The sequence below is a fragment of the Lathamus discolor genome, chromosome 5, assembly GCF_037157495.1.
Source record: "Lathamus discolor isolate bLatDis1 chromosome 5, bLatDis1.hap1, whole genome shotgun sequence".
In the NCBI taxonomy this organism is placed as follows: domain Eukaryota; kingdom Metazoa; phylum Chordata; class Aves; order Psittaciformes; family Psittacidae; genus Lathamus; species Lathamus discolor.
In genome coordinates, this window is record NC_088888.1 from 50,138,273 (window position 1) to 50,165,961 (window position 27,689).

A 27,689-nucleotide genomic window follows, 5' to 3' on the forward strand; every position below is an offset into this window, starting at 1 on the left:
TAAAAACGCTTCATGGTATAGCTTGGTTTGTTTCATTTTTTTGGGTGGTGTGTGGGTTTTTTGGGTGGCGTGTGGTTTTTGGGGGGAAGTGTTTTGGTTTTTTTTTTTTGTATTCTGGGCCTCTAGTATGTTGTCATAAATATAATGGAGAATTGAAAGAGTAGAAGTGACCAGCCTTTCTGTCCCAATTAAATATATCCCTTGTATCTCAGAAAATATAGGCAAGCTTTCCACCACTGAAGGGAAACGAGCATCCCCCAGGTCTTCAGAACCATTAGGAAATGTGGATGTGTCATTTGTGTTCACCCAAATCCCACAACAGTTCTGGAAACCTTACTCACCCTAGTAAGCTGGCTTCTTCCCATGAGTCCATTATTGATAGCCTCCATTATTAGCCTCCAGGTTGATAGTGTTTTGTTGGTTACAGCAAGTCAGGGCACATGTGCTGCACTTGAGGTATAGGTTACTTACCTCTACCCCTGCATAAGGGAAAAAGCATAAAAAAAAGGACAGAGTGAACTGTGTGTCTGTCTAGGCCACGCTGTTCATCAGGTAGCCACAACTGGTCAGAACTAAAAACTCAGTTTCAGCACCAGCCACTTACTCGTTGCTGTCTATGCAGAAGGTAGAAGGCCATGCTTAAAGAGCCAGTGCATTACTTTCCCTACTCAGTTAACGGCAAACCAGCATTTGGGAGTTATGCCTGCTTCCCGTTTCAAGTGCCTTTATTCTCCATCAGTTGCTTTTGAATGCCTTGCAGTCATTACTTCCTTAACTTAAAAGCTCAGTTAAAATTGTGCATATGCACCTTTGCCAGCTCTTTTTTTTGTTTGTTTGTTTTATAGTTTTTATCCTTGTCTTTGAAATACTATGCAATAACATTTACAAAATAAATCGGCTGTGTAAAATTTGAGCAGCGTCACTTCGTGTTACTCAAGCCCTCGCTTGAGCGTTGTACTTTTCAGCCGACACAGTACCTTTGCGCACCAGACGGAACACAGCCCTCTGCTGCGCTTTCTGGGCGCTCCAGCAACCCCGGGCGCGCTGCTCCCGGCCGATTCGCGCACATCTGCCGCAAAACCGGCTGCAGTAAAGCGCCGCAGCTAGGCGCTCTGCTTCCTGGCGCGCGGGAGCCCCCGGCGCCAATGCCGCTGGACGGGGGTCCGCCCGCTGCGCCCCGCCGTGCAGACAAGCCTGCCCAAGCAGCTCTCGTGGATGGACGCGCAGCACAACGCACAGGTAAGCGGGCCGGGGGCCGGCCCCTCGGATCACTCTTTGATGGGGGAGGTAGAAAATAAAAGACGACAGCTTTACTCGTGGTGCTGCGGGAGTACTCGAGCTGCAGCCGGCGGGACACGGAACGTAGGGCAAGGCCCCTCCGCTCACCCCGGGACACGGGCACGGGGGGAGTGGAGGGGGGGCTACCTGCCGTTTAGTATCAGCACGGTGTGCCGCCATCTTCCTTGCGGACGGCTACCCAAAACCAAGATGGCGCTGGGGCGGTGAGGGGTGCCGGTGTTTTCCCGCCCAGGGCGGAAGTGACGGCCCCGCGGCGGCAGCCCACCTCCCGCTCTCTATGGTGGTTTTTCCTTTTTCCCTTTGGGCCCCGCGTCTTTTTCTCCGGTGAGACGGGAAATGGCGGCCGAGCCGCGGTAAGGGAGCGGGGCCACCGGCAGTTCCGTCAGACAGGTGAGGAAGGGGCGGAGGTGACGGGAGGCTTTGCGGACGGTGGTGTGCGTAGCCGCTGCCGAGCCGGGCAGAAATGGCTGGGGGAGCAGTCTCCCCACCCCCCCTGTCGCGCCCCCCGCGCGGTCGCGCCTCCCGCCTCCCCTCCCCCTGTGCCGCGCGCCGTCCCGCCCTTCCCCGCCGCGTGACCTCGGCGCTCCGCAGCCATTATCCTCGGTGTCCCGTTCCCCCACCCTGCCATTCTTTCCCCTCTGGTGGCCGCGCCAGTCCCCGGGGCGACGGGCACTACCGCTGCCCCGGGGAGGGGCCTTGCGGCCGCCGACACCACCCTGACGCGGCTGCCGCTGCCGCCTCCTGCGGGAGTCGGGCCGAGCCGGCGTCGCTCCTCCGTCGGCCTGGACGGCGCCCTGGGGAGCGAAGGTAGAGAGGGAGGGGGCGGCGGGACCCAGCCGTGGGGCTGGTTCGCGGCTTCTGGAAGCCGGGCGCGGGAGGGGGGAAGTGGAAGGTGCGGCCTGGCCCGCTGGGCCTCCACCCCGGCCGGCCTGGGTTGGCAACCTTTCCGACTTCCCTGTGGGAGGCAGGCCTGAGGAGATCGCCGTGCAGCGATGGTTACGGGAACAAAACGTCCCCGTTATGCTCGCGGGTGTGACTCCGGGAGGGAAACGGCGCTGGGGTGAAAGGATGCTGGATCAGCCTTTATACGCTCGTTGGAGGAACTTCCCTTCGGGCATGACTGCGGTTGAGGCGCTTGTGCCTTTAATGATGTGCTCCGGGTTGCCTCCCTGCTCCTTGACCTTCCTGTTTAGAAATGCCTGCATAGCCGGTGAGGGGCTGGAGTGGGTTTTATGTCCCTTGCCGAAAGGGGCTATTGTGTTCCTGGTGTAGAGCGTGCTGTAGTATACACCCTTTGCAGGATCTTGTCCTTTATTTTTCGTTTGCCTTGTAAACCGCCTACTTTTTTTGCCTCCAATTTTCTTCTAAAAAGCAGATTATCTTTTTGTGTGTCATGGTGATCCTTTACCAAGTCAGTACAACTTGTCACTTATTTATCTCGGAGATAAGGAGATGCCGCAACACGAGCAGTTAAATTTTACTACAGAAGGACGTGGGGGCATGCAAAACAAAGAAAGTTCTTGACACTGCAAGTAGTCACTGCTTGAGTAATGTTTCATTTGTTACAAGTATATGAAAATGCCTCTTAGAATAGTTGTTCTCAGTGTGGGAAGGCTTGTTCAAAGAGTGTGGGGTTCCAGGAAATGCTGTCTAGCTGTTGTGTTTCTCCTCCTTTCTAATGTTTCTCCTCTCTGATAATCTCATAGCTTTAGGCAAAAGTGGGGGAAATACGAAGGGGTAAAGGCTCTGGCTCCAAGTTGCACTCCATGCAGTTTGTTGTGGAAGGTAGAAAAGGAACTGCTGCTTCCTACTCATCCCTTTTGATGTTGAGTGACAGGCTGTGCTGTATGGCAGGAAGAGGTTTAATGTGTTACATATATCAGTACCTGGGGTGGGACTTCCTCTCTTCTGAGTACTGGGCCCATGGCGTGAGAAAGGCTTTAGTGGGCCTGACTGTGTGGAACAGTTCCTCAGGTGAAGGCTGTGGTTGAGGGAATCTTTATTGGGGGAAGTAGGGGGAATCGTGTACCATGGGGAAGGGCCTGTTGCCATTGGGGATGCAGAAAACTTGGAGTGATTGTAGGAATTCAGGAAGGGTCAGCATGGAACTGTTCTTTGAAGCTCTGGTGTATGTATTTGGATGGATTAGACTCAGGCTGGTTGTCAAGGAGAGATTGTGGCATGGAGTTTTGAGGAATGCCAGAGAATGTTTCGGGTTTGTTTACAAATAGTGGAGATAGGTGAAGGAAACTACTGAAGAAAGTAAGCCTTTGGATTACAGCTGTATTCAGTTTATCTGTGTGAGTGTTTCTCCCAAAGGTATTCTGAAAAAGTGCATTGCTGTCTTGTTCATTGTGCTAGCACTGGCCTCCATGCAGCCTTGCAGTAAATGGGATATGGGAGGTGATGTGGCTGAAGAGTCAGCTTTGTCTTTCTGTCCAGAACAGTGAGAGTAATTTTCTTCTGGGTCAGTTGACTGCCCTAGCTCACCAAGCACCTATATGACTGTTTGTCTTGGAACAGATGAGGGAGGGAAGATAGCCTTTTCTGCAGCATGCTTGTAGTTTGTTGCAAGGAGATTGTGGAAACTGCATGTGAAGGGCAGTTGAAAACACCGTGTTTAAAACAAAAAATTATAAGAATGGCAACCCAAAACAATATGTATCCAAAAGCATGCTAACTCCTTTTTTTTTGTATTGACAGAATCCTTAGAAATAGTCACTTTGACTTCTGTGGTTTTAGTTAGAGGAGAAACATGCTTTTGTTTGCCACTGGTATTACATAAAAGAGCAGCTAACAATCATATGATGGTTTTGCAGAGCTGATTTCACTACTACTAAGATGCTGGGTTTTGGCTTAATTTGCAAATATTTTATATTGTTTTCTATAAAGAAATGAATGAATTGGGGAAAAAAGGCCTTTGTATATTTACTGTTCCAGTTGACATTTCATGCTGTAATTCTTAAATGGGTCTGTTTTGTCTTTGTAGCTGTGTGGGTATTATGAAGATAATAAATAGCAAGAATATAAAATAGAGAGGAAATACATTTCCCAGCTCTTATTTGTAGAGTCCAAGATAGTTTGGGCATATTTGCTGTGGCATTTTAGTATCTGTGGGATTCTCAGTTATTGATGATCTGAATAGCATGGGTTTGCAGTCACTAACTAAATGCATTCTATTCTGTTTGTGGTATGCCGCTGTTAAGTCTGTAATGCTTTAAAAAAAGTGGGAGGGAGATAAAGGGTGAATGAAAGTATAGCAGATGTATAAGCACTCAACAGATGCCTTACACTACTGTTTCAATTGGACTGGCTTTATTTAATTCCATAGGTGTATTACAAGAGAATATTCAAGTTCTGTGGGGATTTTGTGAAGACTGTTCTATCCCCTTTTGTTTTGTCTTGATTGTGTAATCCTTGTTGCTTTCGAAGCCTGAATCTTTGAATGAAAATGCATTTTGGCAACAGCTTGTGCATTACTTTAACAAGATTTCAATTTAACTCTTTGACAGCTTTCAACTAATGCTTAAGCAAGAGAAATGTAGACTACTAAATAACTATGAGGGATAGCTTAAATAATGAAGCTAAGAGGAAGCAGTGTTTTGCTAGTGTAAATGGGTATGACTGTGCTGAAGTGTCTTCAGAAACTTCCGTGTGTGGTAGAACTTTTAAAATGGCTTAACAGATAAGTTGTATCTGCAGTCTGTGTACTCTGAGAAAACTTTTAACATCAGTGGTGTAAAAAGGACTCTTAAAAATAATGTTTAAAAGGAATTTGAAAGAGTTTTCTTTGTCTTCGTTTTTCTTTTGAACATAGCAAATGCTAACAGTGACATTTACTTGCTCATTATTGTGTTGCTTGTGATGGGATAAGCCTTATTCTATTGTGTATTCTGTTTGCTGGGTTTGTTTTTTATTACACTTGTTGTCGGAGCCTTATTAAAGGCACCCAAAGATTTTGATATTAAGAAACTTACCTTGACTCTCTTTGGTTGTGATGTGGTTCACTGTCTGACAGGTAACGGACTACTCATTTCTTAATAAAGTATAGGTTTCCATGTTAAGGTTTGGTTCTCTGGGCACAGGGGAGGAGGGGGTATATGTTGTTGGTTTTTGTTCTTGGGTTTTTGTTTTTTGTAGCTACTTGTAAGTACTGACAAAAAGCTTATTTTCCAAGTTTGGTGCTGCTGGTGGCTTCACCAGGCTAGTTTCAAGGAAGCGAAGACTGCAGTGCTGGCAAAAGAAGCAGTCCTGTCTGGATGCTATTGCAGCTTCCCTGTGTTGCCCCAAGCATTTCTGGGACTGCATCATAAACTGTATCAGAAATATCATTTGTATTGAAGCTAATCCAGGTGGTCCATATGTTTTTCTAATGCACCGTGTGGCTGCAGAAATACTTGCCCTGGCATAAGGGAGATCATGATCAGGGATGGGAGGAAACAAAGGATAGGACAGGTAGGATTGTTAATTTAAGATAGGAGTGCCATCTTATTCTGGTTTAAAGTAATATGGAGCTACAGCAGCTTCCTCTATACTACCCAGATTTTCTAACACAGGAGTGAAGTGGTTGAGAGCCAAGCCCTAAATATGGGAAAAGCCTTTCACATGCTCAGGGCAGAAAGCATGGCGAAAAGCAGCTTGTGTTGCAGAAAATCATGTGGTGTTTCAGACATAGACCATGTTCCTGGAGGTCATGGTCCTCTTTCAAAAATACTCAGCGGTAGTGATGTCATTTTTTTTTTTCATTGCCCTTAGCCACTTGCGCCCTTACTTGATATGGTAGACATGGTATAGCCGCTACAGACGCACAGTGAGCATAAGAGCCTACAGGAGGAGGCTGTAGGTCATTTTGTTTGACACCATGAAACAGTATTTTGTAGTTGTGATGCTTTCAAAAGAATGTGGTTTGTGTTTTTGTGTTTTTTTTTTTTTTTTGTGAAAGTGAAGCATGTAGAAACTTACTGTTTAAAGGAGCTGTATCCCTATGTGTTTCTATATGTACCATTATTTTCTAAATTAATTTAATAGAGGTTAACAAAATTTTAGATTTTTGCATATTGTGAGAACATTTACACAGACAAACCTTTATTTGAAAAGCAGCTGTGTAGTCTTTTAATTTTAATTCCTAAATATGAGAGTTTGGAAGAGGGTGTTTTGTTTGTCAAGCTTTTACCTATTTCAATTAAAAGGAAATAAAAGCTACAAGTAGTTGAATTTTTATTCAATAGTTAATGTTTTCTATTCAAAGCTGCCTTTTTTTTTTTTTTTAAAGTTATATCCATACTTTTCTGTAAGGGGGGGAAAGAAAATTAGTGAGAAGGGTGGCAAATATATTCTAGCTGCCAGTGTTGGATGTGGTGCATTCAGTGGCTGCTGAAGGGAAAAAAACCCCACAACAAAAGTGTGGCTACTTCTTGGCTTTGCCAGTTGATGGAAAAGATTCCTGAAACTGCAGAACTGACTGACAGAGGTTAAGCTGTAGTAGTTTAAGATCCTGTCTTTTGCCTAGAGGTTTTAAAAGTGAAATAACTATCTTGTTATAGATCCCCAAGATCTAAAGACTTGTCTAAATTAGAATTTTAGATTTCAGCTAACACCAACAGGTTTTAAAAGTCAGAAGTAGAGATGATGTAAATACTGATTTAAAATCTCAGACTGAGCCTCTATTTAGCTGAAGTTTATGTTACTTTTTCTGTACTAGACTTCTGAATGCCTTAATTAACCTTTGCTAGCTAATGCCATCTCACCTTTTGTCTAGACAAGATCTGAAATGGTCCGATACACTACTGTGCTCCTTCAGAGACTCATGCTTGCTGATGATGAGAAGTAAAAACTTAATCTTATTAAGGCATATGTTTTGTAGAAATTGGAAATATCTTGGTCACTACTAGTGAATGGTAAGTGGACTTTTGAAAGCAGTGTTTATGAACACAAGTGCTACGTTTCTTCTTTTAGATTAAGCGAACATTGAAAGCATCTATGAACAAGTGTGAAAGTGTCACTTAGGAGCAGTGGATGCCTTGCAGCTTTGGCTTTGATGACTAAATTGTTGACTTGAAGCATTTCTGGGAGATCCTTCTCTGTACTGAACTGGAACAAAATTCTGAGTTGCTTTACTGGAATTGGAAAGTTTGCTTTATGTTGAGTGAGGCTACGAATGTATGCATAGTCTTAAGGCTTTGGGGTAATTAAAAGTAGAGGCTAGTGAAAAGTTTGTACATTTGAGACTAGCTTCCTTATTACAGTTATGCTGTGTTTCTGTATACAGGTGAAAGAACTTTTTAAAGGAGTTGTTGGTTATTTAAGTACACATTTCACACAAGAAGGTATAACAGTATAAATGTTGCAAAAGAAATCTAAAGCTTGCACTGTTTTCCTAAGTCCTCATCCCTTCTTTTCATTTTCCTTTTCTTTTTTTTTTTTCCTTCCCCTCAAAAAAAGATAGCTCCAGTTATTGTGAAGCTGGATGTTAGAATTCCAACTGCTCTAACAGTTTGCCACTGTCCTTTTTGCTCCCTCCTTCTGGCTGTGTGCTGTTCTTTACCCCATAATCCAGCTCTGGCACTTGTTTGGCCCTTCATTTAGCCATATGAAAGTGATTTCTTGGTGTCAAGAGCTTGCACACTGAAGTACCTGAAGGGTGTCAGGGCTGTTGTGGAGGTGAGGATAATGTGTAGTACAGCCCTGTAAGCAAGGCTGAAGGAGGAGTGATCATGTATGAAAGGGGAGTAGGATTTGCCCCTTGGCAGTGGCTAGCTCTGCAACTGCTCCAGTCTTAACATGGAGCTTCGCTGAGTCCAGGAGTAAATTTGCCAATTCATGTGTTGTCTTTTAATGATAAACAGATTAATCCATGTAAACAAAAGGTAGTACCTGCCCTTTAGTAAAAATTCACGTCTTTGACAGTCTCTTTTTTATATGTTCTATAGGGATCAATATTGCTGAAAGCACAAATAGAGAGCTTTGAAATAATTGCTTCATTGGCACCAACCGACGGTTTGAGGTAAGATTAACGTAATTGTATTTTGAAATGATCTCATTGTACCCAACCATTTAAAATGAGAATTGATTTTGTTTTCTTCAAATCTATGCTAGCGGTAAGACACTACAATATATAAAACTTTCTGAAATTAGCTTATCTCTTGTAAAGGTCAGCTGTTACAGTATGTACATATTTGTCGAATGTAGAATGCAAATATATAAATATTACTGTTCAATACCAGGTGAATCAAAAAATTTTCCTTTAAAGATAAGATTGGGTTGTATTATAAACTTACTGTATGTTGAAGTTTGGCCTGAAAATTACTTGTAATAGCAAAAAACCTGTTTTTCATATCACTCTCATGTCTTACAACAATTTAAAGCCTTTACATTTATCTTGCCTATGAGTAGATAACCATAAGAGATTATAAGCCATTTTCTGTGAGTTTAATTGAACACAATGAATTAGAAACCATCTTCTGAGTATAGGTTATACAAATTTGCTTTTTAATAGAAGGAGCCAGTAAAAGACAGCATTCAACATCTTACTCTTCTCTGAGGTAAATATTTCTTTTTTTTTTTTTTTTTTTTTTTTTAGTTAAATGGGAAGATAGTTTAGGTTAAAATAGATTTTTTTTTTTTTTTTTTCTGGGTTAATTTCAGATGAGGTTACATCTCTTTGAGGCTATGTGAACTCTTGTGCTACTGTGGTGGTGGAAGTCATCTGGGGTAGGAGGGACCAGTTGATGGGGGACAGATTGATCCTCTTGCTTCTTTTGGATTCTCTTACAGGCTTCTAAAATCTCTGATTTTTTTTTTTTTTTTTTTTTTTTTTAACTTTAAATTAAGCTCCAATGCTGTTTGTCTTTATATAATATTTCTTGTTACCTGGGTGATATTTTAATTATGTAAAGTACCTTGTGACAGAAAGTGCTTATTGCATTGAAAATAAAAGCTCAACACAGTGATTTTAGGCTTTCATGCCTGTTTGCGATACAAAAGTTGAATGTTTGGTTTTCCTATTTTTAATTATTACGAAGTTATGATGATTAGAGATGCTAAGCATACAAAGGCCTGAAATTGTGTAGTCACTTATTCATAGTTTATATTCAGGTTGTCTAATGTGACCGCTTTTTTTATTTGCTTTTTTAAGCTGGGCAATTTCAAAAGAAAATGGTAATAGATCAAATATTTTTATTAATTAAATTGGGCATTTTTAATCACTGATCTGAAAAGGAAAAGGTTTGTATGTTTTTATGGTTAGCACTAATTCTAAATATTTTATGACTGTACATAAGAAGAAATTACGAGTTTATTTCTTTTTAAGACTCATTGCTTTATAATCAATTGTAGTTTTTATAGCTTAATTTGAGCTGAAAAGTGTCAAGTTCTGTAGCAAGCCACGTTATTGAAGTAGCTGTTAAAAACTTCATTTTACATGTAGTTTAAAAGGCAAAGTTAACCTAGAAAGATGCCAGGTGGGCATATTGACTGGTGGAAAATCGGATCAGAGTGATTAGCTTTAGTATGTGTGGTTAAGAGAAATAATACCCTGGCTCAAACCAACAACTGCTGTACAGAATACTAAAGGGCTTTTTTTGTTTTTCTTATGTAAAAGGTACATTTTAGAGGATTGTGAAGTCCTCTCAGAGAAAGATAAGTGCATTAGAAATGCAAGGAAACTATAAACAATGCAAACAGCAAGGATTTTATTAAAAAAATATAAAAACATGTAATTGTCCAGACTTGGTATTTCTTGCCTCAATTTGCAGAAATGTTGGGGGTTTTATGTTGCTTCCTCTCCTACAGGATCAGTTTGCAATTAAATGTAGAAAACCTTTTACTGTTATACTTTTTATCTTTTCAAATAAACCACATAGACTGTAGCTATGTTAAATTGTTTAAAATGTGGTTGAGCTTTCCATGTGCTTGTATTGTCTTCAAAGTTCTTTGGTTTAGGAAATGTACTTCTTTCTGACCTCATTTTAGGATATAAAAATTTTGTTCATTTGTGATTTACATGTACTCTAAGTAGTTGCTTCCCTTTTTCCACCCCCTCCACTCACTGCCCTTTCTTTTGGTAAGGAGTATATCTACTGGGAAAAATGGGTCGATCTAACTCTAGATCACATTCTTCAAGATCAAAGTCCAGATCTCATTCCAGCTCTAGGTCAAGATCCAGATCACATTCTAGAAAAAAGAGATACAGGTAAGTTGATGTCTTGCTGCATGGAAAGATGGTTTAGTGTATTAGTTGTTGTCTGGAAATAATTTTTCATTTGCATGATGCTGTGGCAAAAGTGAGCCTGGGATTTTACTTCATTTTAGGCAGTAGATAAATTCTGCTTTGAATGTAATTTCAATTACTTTGTTTAATACTTGGCTATTTATCCTCTTTTCCTGTATCTCAAGATAATTTCAGAATGCTAATGTTTCTTCATGATTTGTGGCTTGTTTGGTTCTTCCTTCTTACTTCCTCCTTTCTTTCTCTAGTATTTTTCATTGTGATTTGTTCTGTATTTCTCATGCAGCTTTTCAGATCTGGAGAACTTAAGGCTTCAGCAGATAAACTTTGCTGTATCTTGTCTTCTCAGTTGCCTCCAGCCTTTTCCTGATCTTTCTTACTAGTGGACATTATCATCTTCCATAAAAGCAGTGGCTGAATTGAATGTTTACTGCTGCCTCAGCTGCTGTCCACAGTCTGGCATATTAAACAGGCGGTCATGTAACTTCATGTTCCAGGCTGTGAATCGTGATGGTTGGGGAACTGAATGCCATGCTCCAGAGTGATGATAACTGATAAAATGGCAGAGCAGGCCACTGAGGCTAGTAATGTCTTAATTATGTGTTGCTGAAGTCTAAGTTTCACAGTCCTTAGAAGTGTAGATACATTTATTCATTTATTATAATCCTTTGAGACAAATGATAAATAGGTTGTAGAAGTTACCTTAAAACTGTTAGTCCGCTTCCTTTACCGTTCTGTTTGCATTTGAGAAATGTAGCATTTAGTGTCAAGGCGCTTTTTCTTTAACTCTCCAGTTGTCAGATATTAATATTTGCTTTTTAATTTTAGTTCTAGGTCTCGGTCAAGGACATATTCACGATCTCGCAGCAGGGATCGTGTTTATTCTAGAGATTATCGCAGAGATTACAGAAATACTAGAGGAATGAGACGTCCCTATGGTTACAGAGGAAGAGGTAGAGGGTATTATCAAGGAGGAGGTGGTAGATACCATCGTGGAGGTTATAGGCCTGTCTGGAACCGAAGACACTCCCGAAGTCCTAGGCGGGGCCGTTCACGTTCCAGAAGTCCAAAACGAAGGTCTGTGTCTTCTCAGAGATCCCGGAGCAGATCTCGTCGATCTTACAGATCTTCCAGGTCCCCAAGGTCCTCTTCATCTCGTTCTTCATCCCCATACAGCAAATCACCTGTCTCTTCCAAAAGACGCGCGTCTCTGGAAAAGCAGGCAAAGAAAACTGAAGGGGCTCCTTTGCAAGATAGCCCCTTGAAAAGTAAATCACAAGATGAACAGAAAGATACATTTGAACATGACCCATCAGAGTCTCTTGACGATTTTAACAAATCATCAGCAGCTTCTGGCGACATTTGGCCTGGCCTTTCAGCATATGATAACAGTCCAAGGTCACCCCATAGTCCTTCAATTGCCACCCCACCTAGTCAGAGTTCATCTTGCTCTGATGCCCCTTTGCTTAGTACAGCCCACTCAGCAAAGGACACACCTCAACATTCCCATTCCATTCAACATAGTCCTGAGAGGTCTGGCTCTGGTTCTCTTGGAAATGGTTCTAGCCGTTATAGTCCTTCTCAGAATAGCCCACTGCATCATATCCCTTCGAGGAGAAGCCCTGCAAAGACAATCCCATCACAGAGTGCTCCACGTGAGGAGGCTCGAGCACGGTCATTTTATCCTGAGGGTGGTGATCAGGAAACTCCAAAAGGTGGAAAGTTTATGAAAAGGTAAGAATTAAATTATAAGCTCAATGTTGCCTTTTTAAAGTGCTTCCTGTTGTAGAGTTTAGGCAAGATCATCACTGTGCCTTGGAAAACACAATATGGAAGGAATACTGTGGAATAAATATTACTAATTTTAGTCTGTCTGGAATTTAGCTAGAAACGTGCCTTTTCCTCAAAAGATGCTTCAGATTCTTGGCTGTCAGCTAGTGGAGATAGGGACATGTATCCTTGAGGAAAAATTGGTTTGTGCGTTTCCTTTACAGTGTATTTTCTTATGCTCCATTTGCTGTTAAGAAAAATCTTAATTGGAATAGTGTGTGCATCAGACTTGCTTGTTTGATAAAGAATTACGTTCAAGTATTTTAAAATTTCAATGCTTTGTGTAGTTTGAAGTGCAAATTTTTGAAAGTCTAAAAATGCAGGTGTGGTACAATGATTTCTTTGTTAACATAAACAGCATTGATTGTTAATTGTGTGGTGCAACTTTGATACCTTGACTTGTATTACTTATAGAAAAGGGTAGGTCTTAGAATAATGTTCCAAGAATACCACGGATGTGAAAGAATGACATATTTAAAACTCAGTGTATATATTCCAGTAACCGTAGAATTCTTCAACTTGCTCTTAAAATGTTCGATACAGTAGTAATTTTTAAAAGTTGTAAGAATCTTACTGACATCACAGTTCCTTTCTAATGTGACTTGTACCTCAGTGGATTTCTTATAAAATGAATTGCAGAGCAAAGCTGTGACTCTGCTATATAGATTTGATTGTAGGTTTTTTAAATGAATTTGTCCAGTGATTTATTATGTAAAAATATATTGCTTAGAAGATCAAAAATATTACTTCCTCTCAGTTCGATGTGCTGGAGTCAGTGAATGTATTAAGACATATGTGAAAATAGTGTATAGTGGCTGAACTAATTAATTGGTGAGTTTCTGTGCTTAGGAGAGCTGCTTTCTAAAGGTTCCTTGCTTATACACAATATAGCGAATGCATTAAGCCTCTGTCAGACTTTGGAATTCTTCTAGAAATGTGCAGGATCTTGAAAATAATTCACTCTTTAGTATTCCTTTAAGTTTTGCACCAAAAGTACAAAAAGAATTGCAGTCTAAATTACCGCATTTCATTTGAATTTGATGGAAAAAAATTACTGCTGTAAGAGAAAATGATTAAGAAAGAACCAACCACTAGCTTTTTTTTTTTTTTATAAACTCAAGCAGAGAATTTCTGTGTGTTCTGCAGAAAGGCATTATATTCTTCAAATGCCTCCAGTAGTACACAGATGACACTGGGCACAGTGTTAGTGGTGTGCTAAGTGTTGCATGCTGAAGTTGAATTGCTCAGAGGAATGTATTTTCTTGGTGTGGGATTGACACAAAAGAGGAATGCAAGTGAACTGGAATGAATGCAATCCAGAGTTACCAGTCTCTTCTTTGCTATCCACAGGTACACAGATGAAGAGTCTAGAGTATACCTGCTTGATAGGGGTAATACCAGGGAGAAGGAGGCCCAGAAGGAAAGAGGATCAGAAAAAGGGAGGACAGAGGGAGAAAGGGAATGGGAGGAACAGGAAACTTTAGATTTTTTCGTTGATAAAGAGCCTGGGAAAGAAAAGTTTAATGACTCTGAAGGGGAGGACACTGAGGAGACAGAGGATTACAGACAGTTCAGAAAGTCTGTCCTGGCAGATCAGGGTAAAAATTTTCCTACTGCATCTCACCGGAATGCTGAGGAGGAAGGAGCCAAATACAAATCTAAAATACCAATCAAGGGCAATAGAGAGAACGATGGATTTAGAGATGAGAAAAATTATAAGCCTAAGGAGACTGGCTATGTAGTGGAAAGGCCTAGCGCAACAAAAGATAAGCACAAGGAAGAAGACAAGAGTTCGGAGAGACAAATGATGAAGAAAGAAACTCAGTCACCCGAGCAGGTAAAGTCTGAAAAGCTCAAAGAACTCTTTGATTACAGTCCCCCTCTACACAAGAATCTGGATGCGAGAGAAAAATCCACCTTCAGAGAGGAGAGCCCACTTAGGATCAAAATGATAGCCAGTGACTCCCATCGTCCTGAAGTTAAACTCAAAATGGCACCGGTACCTCTTGATGATTCCAATAGGTAAATTATTTCACTTTACAGTGTGGTTCTCCACCTGACTGCAGTGTCATTCATCTTTATTTAAACTAGTGGTTTCTTTCTGTGTGTTTCTCTCTTGTTGATGCATTTAGACCTGCTTCCTTGACTAAAGACAGGCTGCTTGCTAGCACACTTGTCCATTCCGTCAAGAAGGAGCAAGAGTTCCGATCCATCTTTGACCACATTAAGTTGCCACAGGCCAGCAAAAGCACGTCAGAGTCATTTATTCAGCACATTGTGTCGTTGGTTCATCATGTCAAAGGTACGTGTTCAGTTTGTGGTACCAAATACATGTCTGACAACTTCATTTAAGTCTGTTTGCTGTCTCTAGTACAGGAAGATTTCAGCAGTCTTTTAATGTTGATGTAGTCAGATTTTCTTCCTTTGGAGGTACACGTAAAAACAATTAGAAAATAATTGCCTCAGAAGCTAGTATTAAAACCTTCCAACAAAACACAACAAGCTGTGTAGAGGCATAATAGTGGTTATACAGTATTTCTGGATAAGTTTTTGAGCTAAGTAGCATGTGAAGTTTGAATATTTGCAGTGTATTTTAAACATACTACATCAGTCTTGTTTAGTTTTATTTTAGTGGCTCTACGTACAACTTTATATTAAGTGGTGTAGTGTGGATTGACAGGTGTCTTTTGCACTGTCAGTACAATGGCATTCCTTTGGAGCACTCTAGAGCTTATTTCCAGGTTCTTACTAGAACAGGTTTTTTGTCTCAATCAGATTTAAGAAAAAATGTGTTCTAAGTGACACTAAAATACAGTGTGACGTTTAATTTTATTCCTTTTTGACAATATTGTAGTGCTGGAGCCAAGAATTTCACTTACAGGAACTTGGCAGTGGCTAAATAAACCTCCATAAAATTAATTATACACTAATTAATTTGTGATTTTTAAGTAGTGGCTGCTGCTTAGTATAAGCAACTCAGAAAACCCTCAGCCAACCATCACCATCACCAAAAAAACCCCAACCTTAACCCCAAAAGCCAGACCATCAAAGTGGATCTGTTTCCTTTAGGGCTCATAGTTTTTCAAAGTTTTCTGATGGGAAAGACTGATAATTCTTTAAAATCCAGTGGGGGTGTCTGGAGGGTTCGTTAAATGCTTTTTTCCCCATAATATTTACTTTATTTCACTGGGCTGTTGTCTTGTTCTTGTGTTTAAAGTACTGGGATAATACTGGAAGAACTTGATGGTGAAAATAATTTTGCCGTATCATCATACAAAGAGGGAATGTGAAAAGACTTATTTAAGTGACCGGTTTCAGCATATCTGTCTCTAAGCATTGTTTTTTAAGATGCTTAGCTTTCAAAATCACAAAGATTTGCGTGCTAAGATTCCAATGAAAGCCTCATTTTGTTGGCAAAATTCAGATTACTAAGGTCACATGATCTACATTTTGAATTATTTGTAAAGAAGAAAGTAATAGCAACAATAGATGATGATAAGGTATTAGATGGAGAAAAAAAATCTTACTGGGACACCTGTTTAGAATTTGTTTTGAAAGTGTCTATTTTCCTGATGTAAAGAGATTTAAGGCTCAATCCAATGAGAGTTTCTGTAAGTTTTTGCTTATATGGTACCATATGTAGGCTGTAGGTGAAGTAATTTTCCTGAAACTCATACATGCTGATCACAGTATAGACTGTTTTTCTGTGAATTCTTATATGTTAAATACCTGGTAAATGTAACAGCTTAACAGCCTGTCTGGTCAAAGTTATTAGAATATGTACAGTTACAGTTGTTTTTGAAAGCAGAACTTCTTTTTAAGTTTCAAATTCACTGTGATCTATGATCAGATTTTAGTAATTCTTGACAAATGGAAGTAATGTTCATTGTTGGTGTGATGCGACCAGTCTGAACAGCTCTTTATTGATGTAGAGCTGAAAATGCCCAGTGATGTTTTCTTTTTCATTGTAACTAGGTCCTGGAATGTGTTTTGAAATGGCAAAATCCATGTTACAAAAGTAAAATAGCTGTTGAAAGATACAGATGCCAAACAGGCAAAGTTGAACCTTCTGTCTTCCTGGCAAAAATGGCATAAAAACAGAATTGCTAGCTCAAATTCCTGTGTTTGGTGGAATTATGATTGAGGCACTACCCTTGTAGTGGCCGTTTCAAGTTTTAATGGTTGGTTATGAGAAAATACTGGATGCCGGGCGGTAAGTTGATACAGATGTATGTTGACCTGTTAAGCAGATAGCTTGCTTCATATGTAACATTTCATAGCTCATGACTTAATGTATTTCTATATTACATTTAAACACATTTGTTGAGCTGGTTTAGAAACTGAGTTTTGCTGTTGCTAATTTAGCTGTCTCTGAAGGAAGGAGAAAGTTTGTCAGAAGTTGTCAAGTTTGCCAAGATGCCAGATGCTTAAATGAATTTATTTACATATAGGTGTGTTAATTGTTTTGGATTATTTGTCATCACAGCTTCAAATTAAGAAGTTGTATTCCTATAAGAAATGACTTGTTAGGTCATTTGTGTAGTTATTGAAGCATATATTACTTAAGCATTAATTGAGAGAAAACACATAAGTTAAAGATGAGATTAATAGTAAAATGTACTTACTGCAAGTATTCATGACTCAAAATAACTTCATTTTCTCTTATGGACAAAGTATTACTGTTAAGAAATTGCACCTTTCTCTTTCATTAAAGAAAAATGTTATTGAAAATGCAAGTTTTAATCTGTAAATTAGTTTGAATTAGATGTGATAAAGTCATGGCATAGTTGTAAGTAGACTTGCAGTGGTGCTACGCACTGTTACTTTGTTTGGGTTCCAGAATGTGTAAAAATAGGGAAAACACCACATTTGCTTGTCCTGATAAATTTATTGAAAATACTTTATTTCTTGCCTGCTACTTGCCTTTGTCAGGAGTAAAATACATGTCAGTTGAATTAAACTAATGAAACAGTGTTTTTTTTCTGTTGTAACCAACAGAGCAATACTTCAAGTCAGCTGGAATGACCCTAAATGAGAGGTTCACTGCATATCAAAAAGCTACTGAAGAGCACTGCACCCGGCAAAAGAGCCCAGAAATACATAGGTATATGTTAACTCCATATGTAGATGCTTTGTGTTTCAGATAATGTCTGTTATTTCTTTTGGGAACCCAAAATAATTTTTCTAATCCTTATGGAGTAATGTGTCAATTTCTGTGTGAATACAAATGTCAGAAAACCCCATCAACACCCACTTCCCTAAAAACACTCGTGTAAGCCAAGCCTGGCTTCATCTGTGGCTTTGTAGCAGATGTCTTCTCTACCTGTGTATCTCATTCGGGATATATTTACTTTTCTCACATGCAGTGCTCAAATTGAGTGGCATATGTATTGAAGGTGAAAAGAAGCTCAGTACAAGCATCTTTTATTCTTCAGTGTGAAATATTCCATCTCATACTACTTTAGGGTTTTTTGTGTGCTCATGTACAGCAGTTTTTTTGAAAACTCTTTGAGAGCCTGAAATATAAGAAGGTAGGCATGCAGATGTAGTTTCTGAACATGCTTTATGATGCAGTGTACTACATTTGTGTTGCATGTGAGGATATATTATCTCCATATTCAGTATCCAACTTCACAAGTTTCCTTAATGGTTAAGTATTTTTGACTTTACAGCAAGTTATCATAGTGTTGATGTCAGCTGTGGGAGTCTCAACTGGCTGCATACACTGATCTTTTGAAATAACTGATTAAACGTTTCTCGCATCTTCAAAGCTGTACTTAAAATGTGAAAAATCAGACTGCCTGTTTGTGTTTAGCATATTTTACACAAAGCAGAACCAAGGTTTTTAGTTTTTAGTCTCCTTTTTTTATTCTGATGGTGGATCTTTATATGCAAAAAGTTTGTTTTACTGCAAAAATGGCTTGTTTTTCTCAGTTTTCTGTGGAAAAGAAATGTCTGAGGCCATGAACAGTCACATACACACATGGCAAGACACTGTTTTTATTTTACATTTAGGAGGATTGACATCTCTCCAAGTACTCTGAGGAAGCATACCCGTTTAACAGGTGAAGAGAGAGTCTTTAAAGAAGAAAGTCAAAAAGTAGGTTCAAAGTAAAAGTCCCGTCTGTATTTCTCAACTTAATGTATTTTGTTTAAATCTGAACTTCAACTTGGTGTTTGTGTCTAAAAATGCAAAAATAATTTTTATTTATTGTCTTGCATTTAGAATATTCTTTTTTCCTTCAAGTAGAACTTTTTACCAAGAAGCCAGTTTATGTAGCATGATTTTGCTATATTGATAACGTGGCATGTAAGGTCAAGTCTTCTTCCACCTTTCTTCTTGGATATAACATGATCATTTTTGTGGCACTAAGCTGCCAAAGAACAAGGAATAGAAAGGGGTGGGGGGAAGCACTGAGGTGTTGATGTAGTATGGTTGAATTACAAAGGCACTTGTACTCTGTTAAATCAATTCACCAGAAGAAATGAATACTTGAACATTCTCCTAAACCATGTATTATGGTCTGTCTGCATGAAAAAAATGGATATCCCGTTGGCTTGATGGGAATGCTTGTTTGAAACTGAAATTCTTAGCTGTTCTTTTTTTAGATCTAGCCATTGCATGTAAAAAGCATTCACTTAAAGTCAGTTTGTCTGCTGAAGAGTTTGTTGAAAAATAGGTAAATTCTGTCATGCTTTTTTGAAAATAGATGCACAGCTTGCCTTTTCATTCAGCTTCTCTTCTGGATGTTTTATCTCAAAATTTTGTTCCAAAATACATATTTGTTTACAGGGAGATAAAAAATTAAGGTGCGATTCTGCTGATCTTCGGCATGACATTGACCGACGTAGAAAAGAGCGAAGTAAAGAACGAGGAGACTCAAAGGGTTCCAGGGAATCCAGTGGGTCAAGAAAGCAGGAGAAAACTCCCAAAGATTACAAGGATTACAAATCTTACAAAGATGACAGGTAAATATTTGAAGTTTCTTTTATAGGTTTTTAGCTTCTAATTAGCCTTTTGTAATTGTAAGCTTAATTGCTTTCAATTTTCAATGTATAATGGAACATTTAAATTTAAACAATTAAAATTATTTGTTTTACAGCAAATATGTATTATCTGTCTTTTACACGGCTTATGGTGGATGAGGACAAAAACTTTGGAATAGCAAGCTAACACTGAAAAAAAAATGACAAATTAATCTGTCCTATTATCCAGGCTACATCAGGAGGTTGGACTTCAATGCAGTACATTTCTATAAACAGTTTGTGTAAGAACTTTGGTTCGTTATGCTTGATTCCGCACTTTTTCAACTCATAACACCCAGAGTATGAGAATCTTACTGATACTTAAGTTTTAATATGGGTGAGAAGGGGAATTGTTATTTTTATCTAAGGCCAGTGGGCTCTTCTTAAGAAAAAAATGTTAGCCTATCTCAGTGGATACTGTGTAGCAGTGGTAAGAATTACTTCAGGTATGACCTTCTTTTGAATAGAATATTAAAATCTTGTAATTCGGGTCAAACTAGTACCACTATGGGGTTAGTAAAAAAGTCTTGCTGTAGGAATGTTTTCCCCTACTTTGTACTGAATATACAATGAATTTTTACTTATGCTTTCTGTTTCCCATTTACTTTCTGACTTTGGTATCCACATTATCTTCCACTGGCTAATTCCCTACAGCCATCTATGTATGGAAGCCCACACCATATCTTCTCAATTGTGCAAACTGAACTGTGTAAAGTTACTATAAAACTGCCTTCAACTTCTGTTTTTTTTTGCCTCAGAAGAAAGGCAAATCTTAAAAGTAACAGAATCTCTCCATGGCATCAAAACATAGAAAAGCTGTATTTGCAGTTTGCAGACTGCTGCTTTCCAACTCACTAGCAATAAGACACATTTAGTGCATTTGAATGTATTAAGAGGAGGCTGGAAAGTGGAACTATACTGCAGCTTAATGCCTGAAGTACGTAACATGTATGTGATTTTATAACCAGAAGGGGGATAGTTTTTCGTAAAAGAGACCTGTTTTAGTATAGCATGTTACAGACTATCTAGTACTTTTAAAATAGCACGCAGTGTATCTTTTTATTTTTCAGTAAACAAAAAAGAGATCAAGACCGTGCTCGGTCCTCCCCATCTTCCTCCCCATCTTCTTCCTCATCCAGCTCTCGAGAAGAAAAGGATTGCAAGAAAGAAAGGGATGAAGAGTTCAAAACCCACCACGAACAAAAAGAATACTCTGGTTTTGCAGGAGTTAATAGGCCAAGAGGCACCTTTGTAAGTTGCTCTCTTATTCTTACCTAGGCTAGACTGATTCATAGCAGTGATTCTTGAATTCCTTTATGTGGTATACCAAACCTGGAAGGTTGGTTGGTTTGTATTTTTTTCCCCCAGCACTGCCCAACATCAGTTAATTGGTGTGCAAATAACATTAGCATGCCACTAAAGACCCTAGCTAAGGGTGGGAAAAATTATTTCTTGCTTCTTCCTTGCTCTTTAATAGTTATGTTGTTTCCTAACAGGGTCTGAAAAATTACCTTTCTGTAAATATGAAATCCTGTGATCTGTTACCTCTTAGCTCCATGCAGCTTCTGTCACTTTCCATGTCACTTTGTTTGGTTTTGCCCTCCTTTGTCTGTGATGCCTGCAACTTTTTAAGTAGGGAAGGGTACATACTTAAAAATGTACATCAACTTTGAAACAGCTGTATTGAGGAGAGGAGATGGTATACTTGTGGGTTGTTTTTTTTCTCCAGTGTTTATTTGGTCTGGAGTAGCCACAGTGAGCATGAAAGCTCATTAATTTAGCTCTGGAATGTGTTTTAGCATTGTGATTTGGAAAGTAACACATTGACCACACAGTCTTAAGAAAAATCTTAATGTTAAAACTTCCATATGAACATAATTACTGATATTTCTTTACTGTAAGAGTGACAGAGCACTGGAACAGGCTGCCCAGGGGGGTTGTGGAGTCTCCTACACTGGAGATATTCAAGGCCCACCTGGACAAGTTCCTGTGTGATGTACTGTAGGTTACCCTGCTCTTGCAGGGGGGTTGGACTAGATGATCTTTTTAGGTCCCTTCCAACCCTTGGGATTCTGTGATTCTGTGATTCTGTGATATTTAACTGAGAAATGTAGAAGTACTAGGGAAGACTAGGATTCAGTAAAGGAGGCCTTGAAAAGATAAGGAACACTTAACAAAAAACCAACCCAACCTAAAAACACCAAACCCACACTAAAAAAACTCCAGCCAACCCCAAACCAAAACACACATACAGAATAACTCACACATGCAAGAAATAAAAGCCCTTAGAGAACCAAAACAAATTGAAAAAAAAAAAAAAAAAAAAGTTCAGTGTTTGAGTGGTGGGAAATCTGCCAAATAGAGTTCTATAATGGGTAGGAGTAATTTTATACTTTCATAATATTTCCTTCATGTAGTCTATAATTAACACTAAATAATGCTAAAAGGTACTGACAGCTATAAATATACATTGAATTGTTTGTAGTAGTGTAAAAACTTTTGAACTACACATGAGGGTTTCTGAAATGCATGTGGGGTGTGCAATGCTTGAGTTAGGGTTTGAATCTTCCAACTAAAAAGCTTTAGCTACTTAGAAGAATATGAAACATTCAGAATTTCTAACTTAAAAATTCAGCGTTTTCTCCTGTCTTGTTAATTTTTTTCAATGTAATTATACTAAGGAGCATCTGTGTGGCATAAATATATAACTCCTTGCATGGTGTAGGCATCAAATAGGACAATATCAGCGTAGCCTGTAGGTATATGAGCTAGTGGCACTGAGTTAACAATGTAGAGCTTAAAACCCCTCTCCTGTCAGAAAATTCGTAATTGGTGGAAGCCTTACTGCTTTGTAAAAACCAGATTGTATGCATTGTGAAAAAGATGCTACTTTAAGTAGATATGAATTGGAAATTTAATAGACTCCTAATTTAACTAATGGTGACTACCAGTTCTGACTATGGAGTAACTGGTTAATGTTCTGGTCACACATAAGCTTATTGAACAAACTGTGCCTGGACAGAAGAATATTAAATAGGCCAACCTGTTGAGTTACTCAAATGTTCTCTTCAGGGATACAGGCTGGGTAATATTGAAATATACAGACTAGCTAGTGTAGGAATTTGTTTGTAGTTTAGGCTAAGAGTGGCTGTATTCCAGTAAATACTGCTTTGCCTTTGGAGTAGATAAAATGTTCTGGGTGTGAATCTTTCCCAAAGCAGAAAGCCTTGATATACTTGGAGAAATAGACTGGTCGATGGAGGAGACTTTTAAGCTAAGCTGTCAGTTTCATGTTAAATGAGCAAAGATTTTTGCACTAACACTTCCTGCTAGATTTATAGTATTTAATTCTAGGTTTCTTATACATAAAACATAAATAGTTTTAAAGTAGGAACACAGAAATAAGGATAAGTAGAATCTTCTGATGGCACTGTCATTAGTATCCAGCTCCTAAAGAATTTTGTTTTCTGTATAAAAGGAGTTTTCATATATATATATATATATATATAATTTTTTTTTTTTTGGATGGTCTTTGCAGTAAGTAAGCCCATAAATATAATATCATAGTAGATTTCACATCCTGTAGTTCTTTGCCTGAACCATGACCTGGTGGGGAGGAGTGTGTCAACACAGTGTTGAAAAAAGCTGTAGGTATTTTCCTTGAAGGGAATCTGATCTTGGGTCCTAACACCAGGAAATGCTCATCCCTCCTTTTTTAAAAATCCTGCCTGTTTCATCTCTACATCTTTTTTTTTTTCCCTACTATGATACTTCTTGTTGTGCCCTAATTTGTAAAGGTTTCAAAGCTATTTGGAATAAAGCATGTAATATTTCCTCTCTTGCACAGGTGGCGTTTTCTTTTTGGTGTTAGTCTGCCACTTTCCAGCTGATTTTCTAAGCAGGGTTTTGGGTGTTTTTGTTTCTTACACACTTCCCCTTTCCCTCTCCCACCCTCCCCACCCCCCCGTTTTTGATAGGTCTTATGAGCCTTTTACAGATTGATTTTTAGACTCTTTGATTTCAGAATACTTTTAAAACTGTCCAGCATAAATTCAGCAGTAGAAGTACTGGAGCATTATGGAACTACTTATTTTTAATAAATGAAGTTAATTTGCAGTCATATTTTTGTAAAGTTACTCTGAAGCCCCAGTTCTGTCTGTTTAACTAGACTGTTTATGGAAATCGTGTTCTCTAGGAACTGTAGGTTTTAGCAATCTATCTTCCCAACCTAACCTTTGTTCTCTCCTTGAATGGAGGATATAAACTCTGTTAATGTTTCCTACAAGCTGAAAATATACATGCTGAGGGAAATGTGTATGTTGCTTGGTGTATTCTGAGTTGAGTATTTTCCTTGTTGCTGTAAGACTTTTCAGCATATCATTTTTAAGTCCTCTTAATTCATTATAAAGGTTAGGACACTATTTTTCACTTCAAGCATTTCTGCTCTGTATAGTACATACTGTTGATTGTAATAAATAAATTGTTCATTTGAAATATTATTTGCCTAACATACATTTCTGAATGTTGAAAATGAGTAACACAAAGCGGATATATTTATTTGAAAACTGCAATGTTTGTATGTATTCTAAAATCACTTCCTCGTAACCAATATGACTGACTCCATAAATTACATTTCTTTTCCCCCTGACAGTATTCTCCCTTTTTCAGTCTAGTTCTTCTGTTTGCTTTTGTCTGTGAACCGCTTCAGAAGCTTCTTCTGACCCCTTGTTGCAACACACTGGTTTACCAGCAGTCAAAGGAAATTTCATTTTGGTGGTTGTGGGTCAATTTATGTCAAGAACTCATGTGTTTCAATTAAGTTGAATAGAGTCATTATTTCAAAGTGAATGCTTGAATAGATTAAGGTAACATACCAAACTGAAAATGGTTTTACACTTGCAGTTACTGTAATTAAGCACAGAAAGCTATTTTCAGTAATAGAGAACATGAACTCTTCTTTGTGGTTTTATGTAAACGAATTAAATGACATCTTGGTTAATCAGTTTCGAATTAGGGGCAGAGGAAGAGCCAGAGGAGTCTTTGCTGGAACAAATACTGGTCCCAGCAACTCAAATACTACTTTTCAGAAGAGACCGAAGGAAGAGGAATGGGATCCTGAATATACCCCAAAAAGCAAGAAATACTTCTTGGTGGGTGTGGAGAACTCGATACCTTATGCATGCTTTTGTTTTTTCAAACTTTCTACAAGTGTAGAAGTAGCATGCATGTACAGACAGGGACTTCAGTTACATAAATGTGAGGATAGCAGGGTTATTAGGAGAGCCTGGTTCTGCAGCTTTTGTGTTGTTTCACAGCAGGCTGTGGCAGTAACTGAGGCCTGACACAGAACTGATGTCCAAAACCTTCATTGGTGATTGGGGAAGAAGGCAGATTCAGACTAAAATGACTAAATTTTGAAGGGAAAAGACTTGTACTGTGTTTCCCTAGATTCATGTCTATATGGCATTCAAGTTTTGTCTTACGTTTGTCTGGAAGTCTGCAATAGTGGAAGATCAGGAAAAGCTGACAATATTTGTGCATGTACGTAGGCTGACTCTGTTATTAACAGTCGTTCTGTTATTGAGTAGTATGATAGCCATAAAATCACCTTATTGTGCATTTTCCCCCATCTGGATTATGAAAGAAGGCCTGTTGACGTAACCACTCAGTAAGTAGTGTAGTATGCTGAACAGTTGGCTTCTGTTCCAGTGATTTCCTTAACAGTGCAAATTTCTAAGGATATTGTTTCACTATGGAAAAAAGTTAAGTAAGGAAGATTAGACCTTCTCCTAAAAGCATTATCTTGTCACATATATTAACGGTTAATCCAAGAAATAATGCAGTCATAAATTGAGTGTTTGTACAAAGAGTTCTCCTCCATCTCCCCACATTTATATAAACATTTCTGATCTGTAACCAGAAAGATCTGATAATTATAGAATCATAGAATAGTTAGGGTTGGAAAGGACCTTAAGATCTGTTAATTCAGAAATTCTGTGATAGCTAGAACAAGTAATTGTAGCTATTAAAATTTTTCTTATACCTAAAAATGTGTTTTTAATAAAAAGCCACCCATTAACTATTCTTAACACGTAATTATTAATAAACTGGTTTATATAGGTGTGGTATGTGTTTAATAGTTCAGATTTCTTTCCAAATCACAAGTAAAAAGAGCAGATGTTGAAGCAAGTGTACCTCACTCTTCTAAATATAAACCTTTTTCATATGAAATAATTGTCTCTAATGTTCATGCAGTGCATGGGATGATTGTCAGAAGATTAAGCAAACTGTGTAAGCTTATATTTGGTAGAAAGATAGCAAAATTTAAGCTAATGAACCAAGGAAACTCAAATGTTAATGTCAGATTTGAACAGTTTAAACTTCATTTTCCCTGTGTTGTGCAGGTGAAAGCAGGGTTTCTGAAAACTGCCTTCAGTTACCCTCCATTAATAATTATACAGAATTCTATCTGCTTTGAAGTAAAAACAAGAAATCCTAGCACATTCCTAGAGCTTCCTTCTTTAAAATCACAAATACTTTATTCTCAAAGCTAGTTACTTTATTCTGACTGAAGTGACAAATAGCTGATTTGGTACTCGCAAACATTTGAGTAGGTCCACAGCTAATAAGGGCACATAAACCAATTTATTATGATCTGAACTGTTAAAAAGCTCTGTTAATTGGGGTTTTGTTTGTTTTCTGTGTATAGTATAAATTTAATCATAGAGTACTAACATTTAAGGTGTACATTTAAGAGGTATTCTAACGTTGTTCTTTGTCTGATATTATTGTAGCATGATGACAGAGATGATGGTGTGGATTATTGGGCCAAAAGAGGAAGAGGCCGTGGTACTTTCCAGCGTGGCAGAGGGCGTTTTAACTTCAAAAAGTCAGGTAGCAGTCCGAAGTGGACACATGACAAATACCAAGGGGATGGAATTGTGGAAGATGAAGAAGAAACAATTGAGAATAATGAAGAAAAGGACAGACGCAAAGAAGAAAAGGTAAACAGTTTAGCAAATTGCAGATTAGACAGTTTTATCTTGCAATATCTCAGGTAACTGTGTGTGTGTGTGGGGGGGTGGGTCATGTTAAAGGTTTTGGAGTTTGGGTTATGAACATTTTACAAGACTGTTTTCTTTCTTTCAACAGGAATAACCCTAGAAGAAAGTTGTAGCTGAAAGAGCAGCTCTTGCACCACCCACCCAACATTTTTAATATGTTTTTTGTTTTTTGGGGGTTTTTTTTGTTGTCAAATGAATGTAAGCGTTTTACTTAAATTTTACTGTTGGAAAGTAGTTTAGAGGGATTGTTTTTGTTTTAAGCCTTTAGAAAAAAAATCTTGATATAGTAAACTATGTTAATGATCGTACAGGTAGAAAGTAAAATATTTGTAACAACTTTTAAGAAATTTTACTGTTTGTTATATGCAGTGTAATTCTGCTTTGTCCAAATACATGGTCAAGTACAACTCTAAAAGTTTTGATTCTCCCCTATGTCTGTGTTTTATTCTGAAGTAAACTTACAGCTCTGCACACCTGAAATCTTGGAGCAGCATTTTTTATAAACTGATTACTACTTCTGTGTTGCCTCTTCATAAGTAGTGTATTCAAGGGTAGTTATCCAGTCATAGCATAAGTACAGACAGTTGCGCAAAAAAAAGAAGCAAAAAAAACCCACCACAAAAATCTCTCAAAAGGTAAAACAAGATAAATTAAAACCTGAATCAGTAAAGATACTTCAGATACACTATAAACAATTTTGTAAAGTGTGAGCTCCATTACAGTGCCCTGGAATGGAATACCTTCCTTTGGTATTCCATTTGGTAGCATGTGTAAATTTGAAGTTACAACTCAGTGGTAAAACTCAAGTTAGCAAAAGGTGTGAGAAGTGATACTTTCTTCAACGCTGATTTTGAAGTAGGCGTGCTTCTAATATTTTTGTAGCCAAAGTGCAGAAGAAACCTACAATTGTTTTGGTTGGTTGGCTTCTGAAACAAAAGCAACAAGCCCACAAACTTAGTTTTAGTGGTAGGTACACTTTTAACCTACAGAATGTTAAGGATGACAGTAACACACTTGAATTACCAGAACAAGGACATTCTGATACAAGACTAACGTTTTTCTTTCTCAGTCTGCTATACATACAGTAAATCTTAATATTACATGGAGTCAAAAATGTAATTGTTCTTAGTTTGCCCCTTGGAATTGCATACTGCCCTTGAAAAAAGGGAGGGTAGGTGGGGAGGAAAACCTTTGGTAGAGGTGTTTGTGTTAAATACATACACATATATATATGTATGTCCTCT

At 38.5% G+C, this 27,689-nt stretch overlaps 2 protein-coding genes across 19 annotated transcripts in view; one reads left to right on the forward strand and one right to left on the reverse strand.

Annotated features, from left to right (window-relative positions):
* LOC136015186 (uncharacterized) overlaps positions 1–1,772 on the reverse strand; it is a 34,935-nt gene extending 33,163 nt beyond the window's left edge. For 2 of the 5 annotated variants that reach the window (XM_065680798.1, XM_065680795.1), the window contains exon 1: positions 342–1,070. In XM_065680798.1, the coding sequence (XP_065536870.1) occupies positions 342–373 (32 nt within the window). In that variant the 5' untranslated portion in view covers positions 374–1,070. Of the gene's footprint in view, positions 1–341 lie in introns of all 5 variants that reach the window. The other 3 variants (XM_065680797.1, XM_065680796.1, XM_065680794.1) reach the window with 3 other exon arrangements.
* On the forward strand, positions 1,071–26,925 carry BCLAF1 (BCL2 associated transcription factor 1). 14 transcript variants are annotated; one of them, XM_065680771.1, is made up of 15 exons: positions 1,071–1,239; positions 7,058–7,196; positions 8,229–8,302; positions 8,795–8,840; positions 10,366–10,489; positions 11,354–12,259; positions 13,706–14,377; positions 14,488–14,657; positions 17,354–17,459; positions 18,371–18,455; positions 19,149–19,324; positions 20,452–20,632; positions 24,385–24,531; positions 26,176–26,385; positions 26,534–26,925. In XM_065680771.1, the coding sequence occupies exons 5-15, from the start codon at positions 10,386–10,388 to the stop codon at positions 26,537–26,539; spliced, it is 2,763 nt and encodes a 920-aa protein (XP_065536843.1). In that variant the 5' UTR covers positions 1,071–1,239; positions 7,058–7,196; positions 8,229–8,302; positions 8,795–8,840; positions 10,366–10,385; the 3' UTR covers positions 26,540–26,925. The 14 variants fall into 14 exon arrangements, with proteins under 14 accessions (XP_065536843.1, XP_065536846.1, XP_065536850.1 ...); XM_065680772.1 differs by lacking the exon at positions 1,071–1,239 and adding an exon at positions 1,536–1,689; XM_065680769.1 differs by lacking the exon at positions 1,071–1,239 and adding an exon at positions 1,860–2,106.
* The last annotated feature ends 764 nt before the right edge of the window (positions 26,926–27,689 follow it).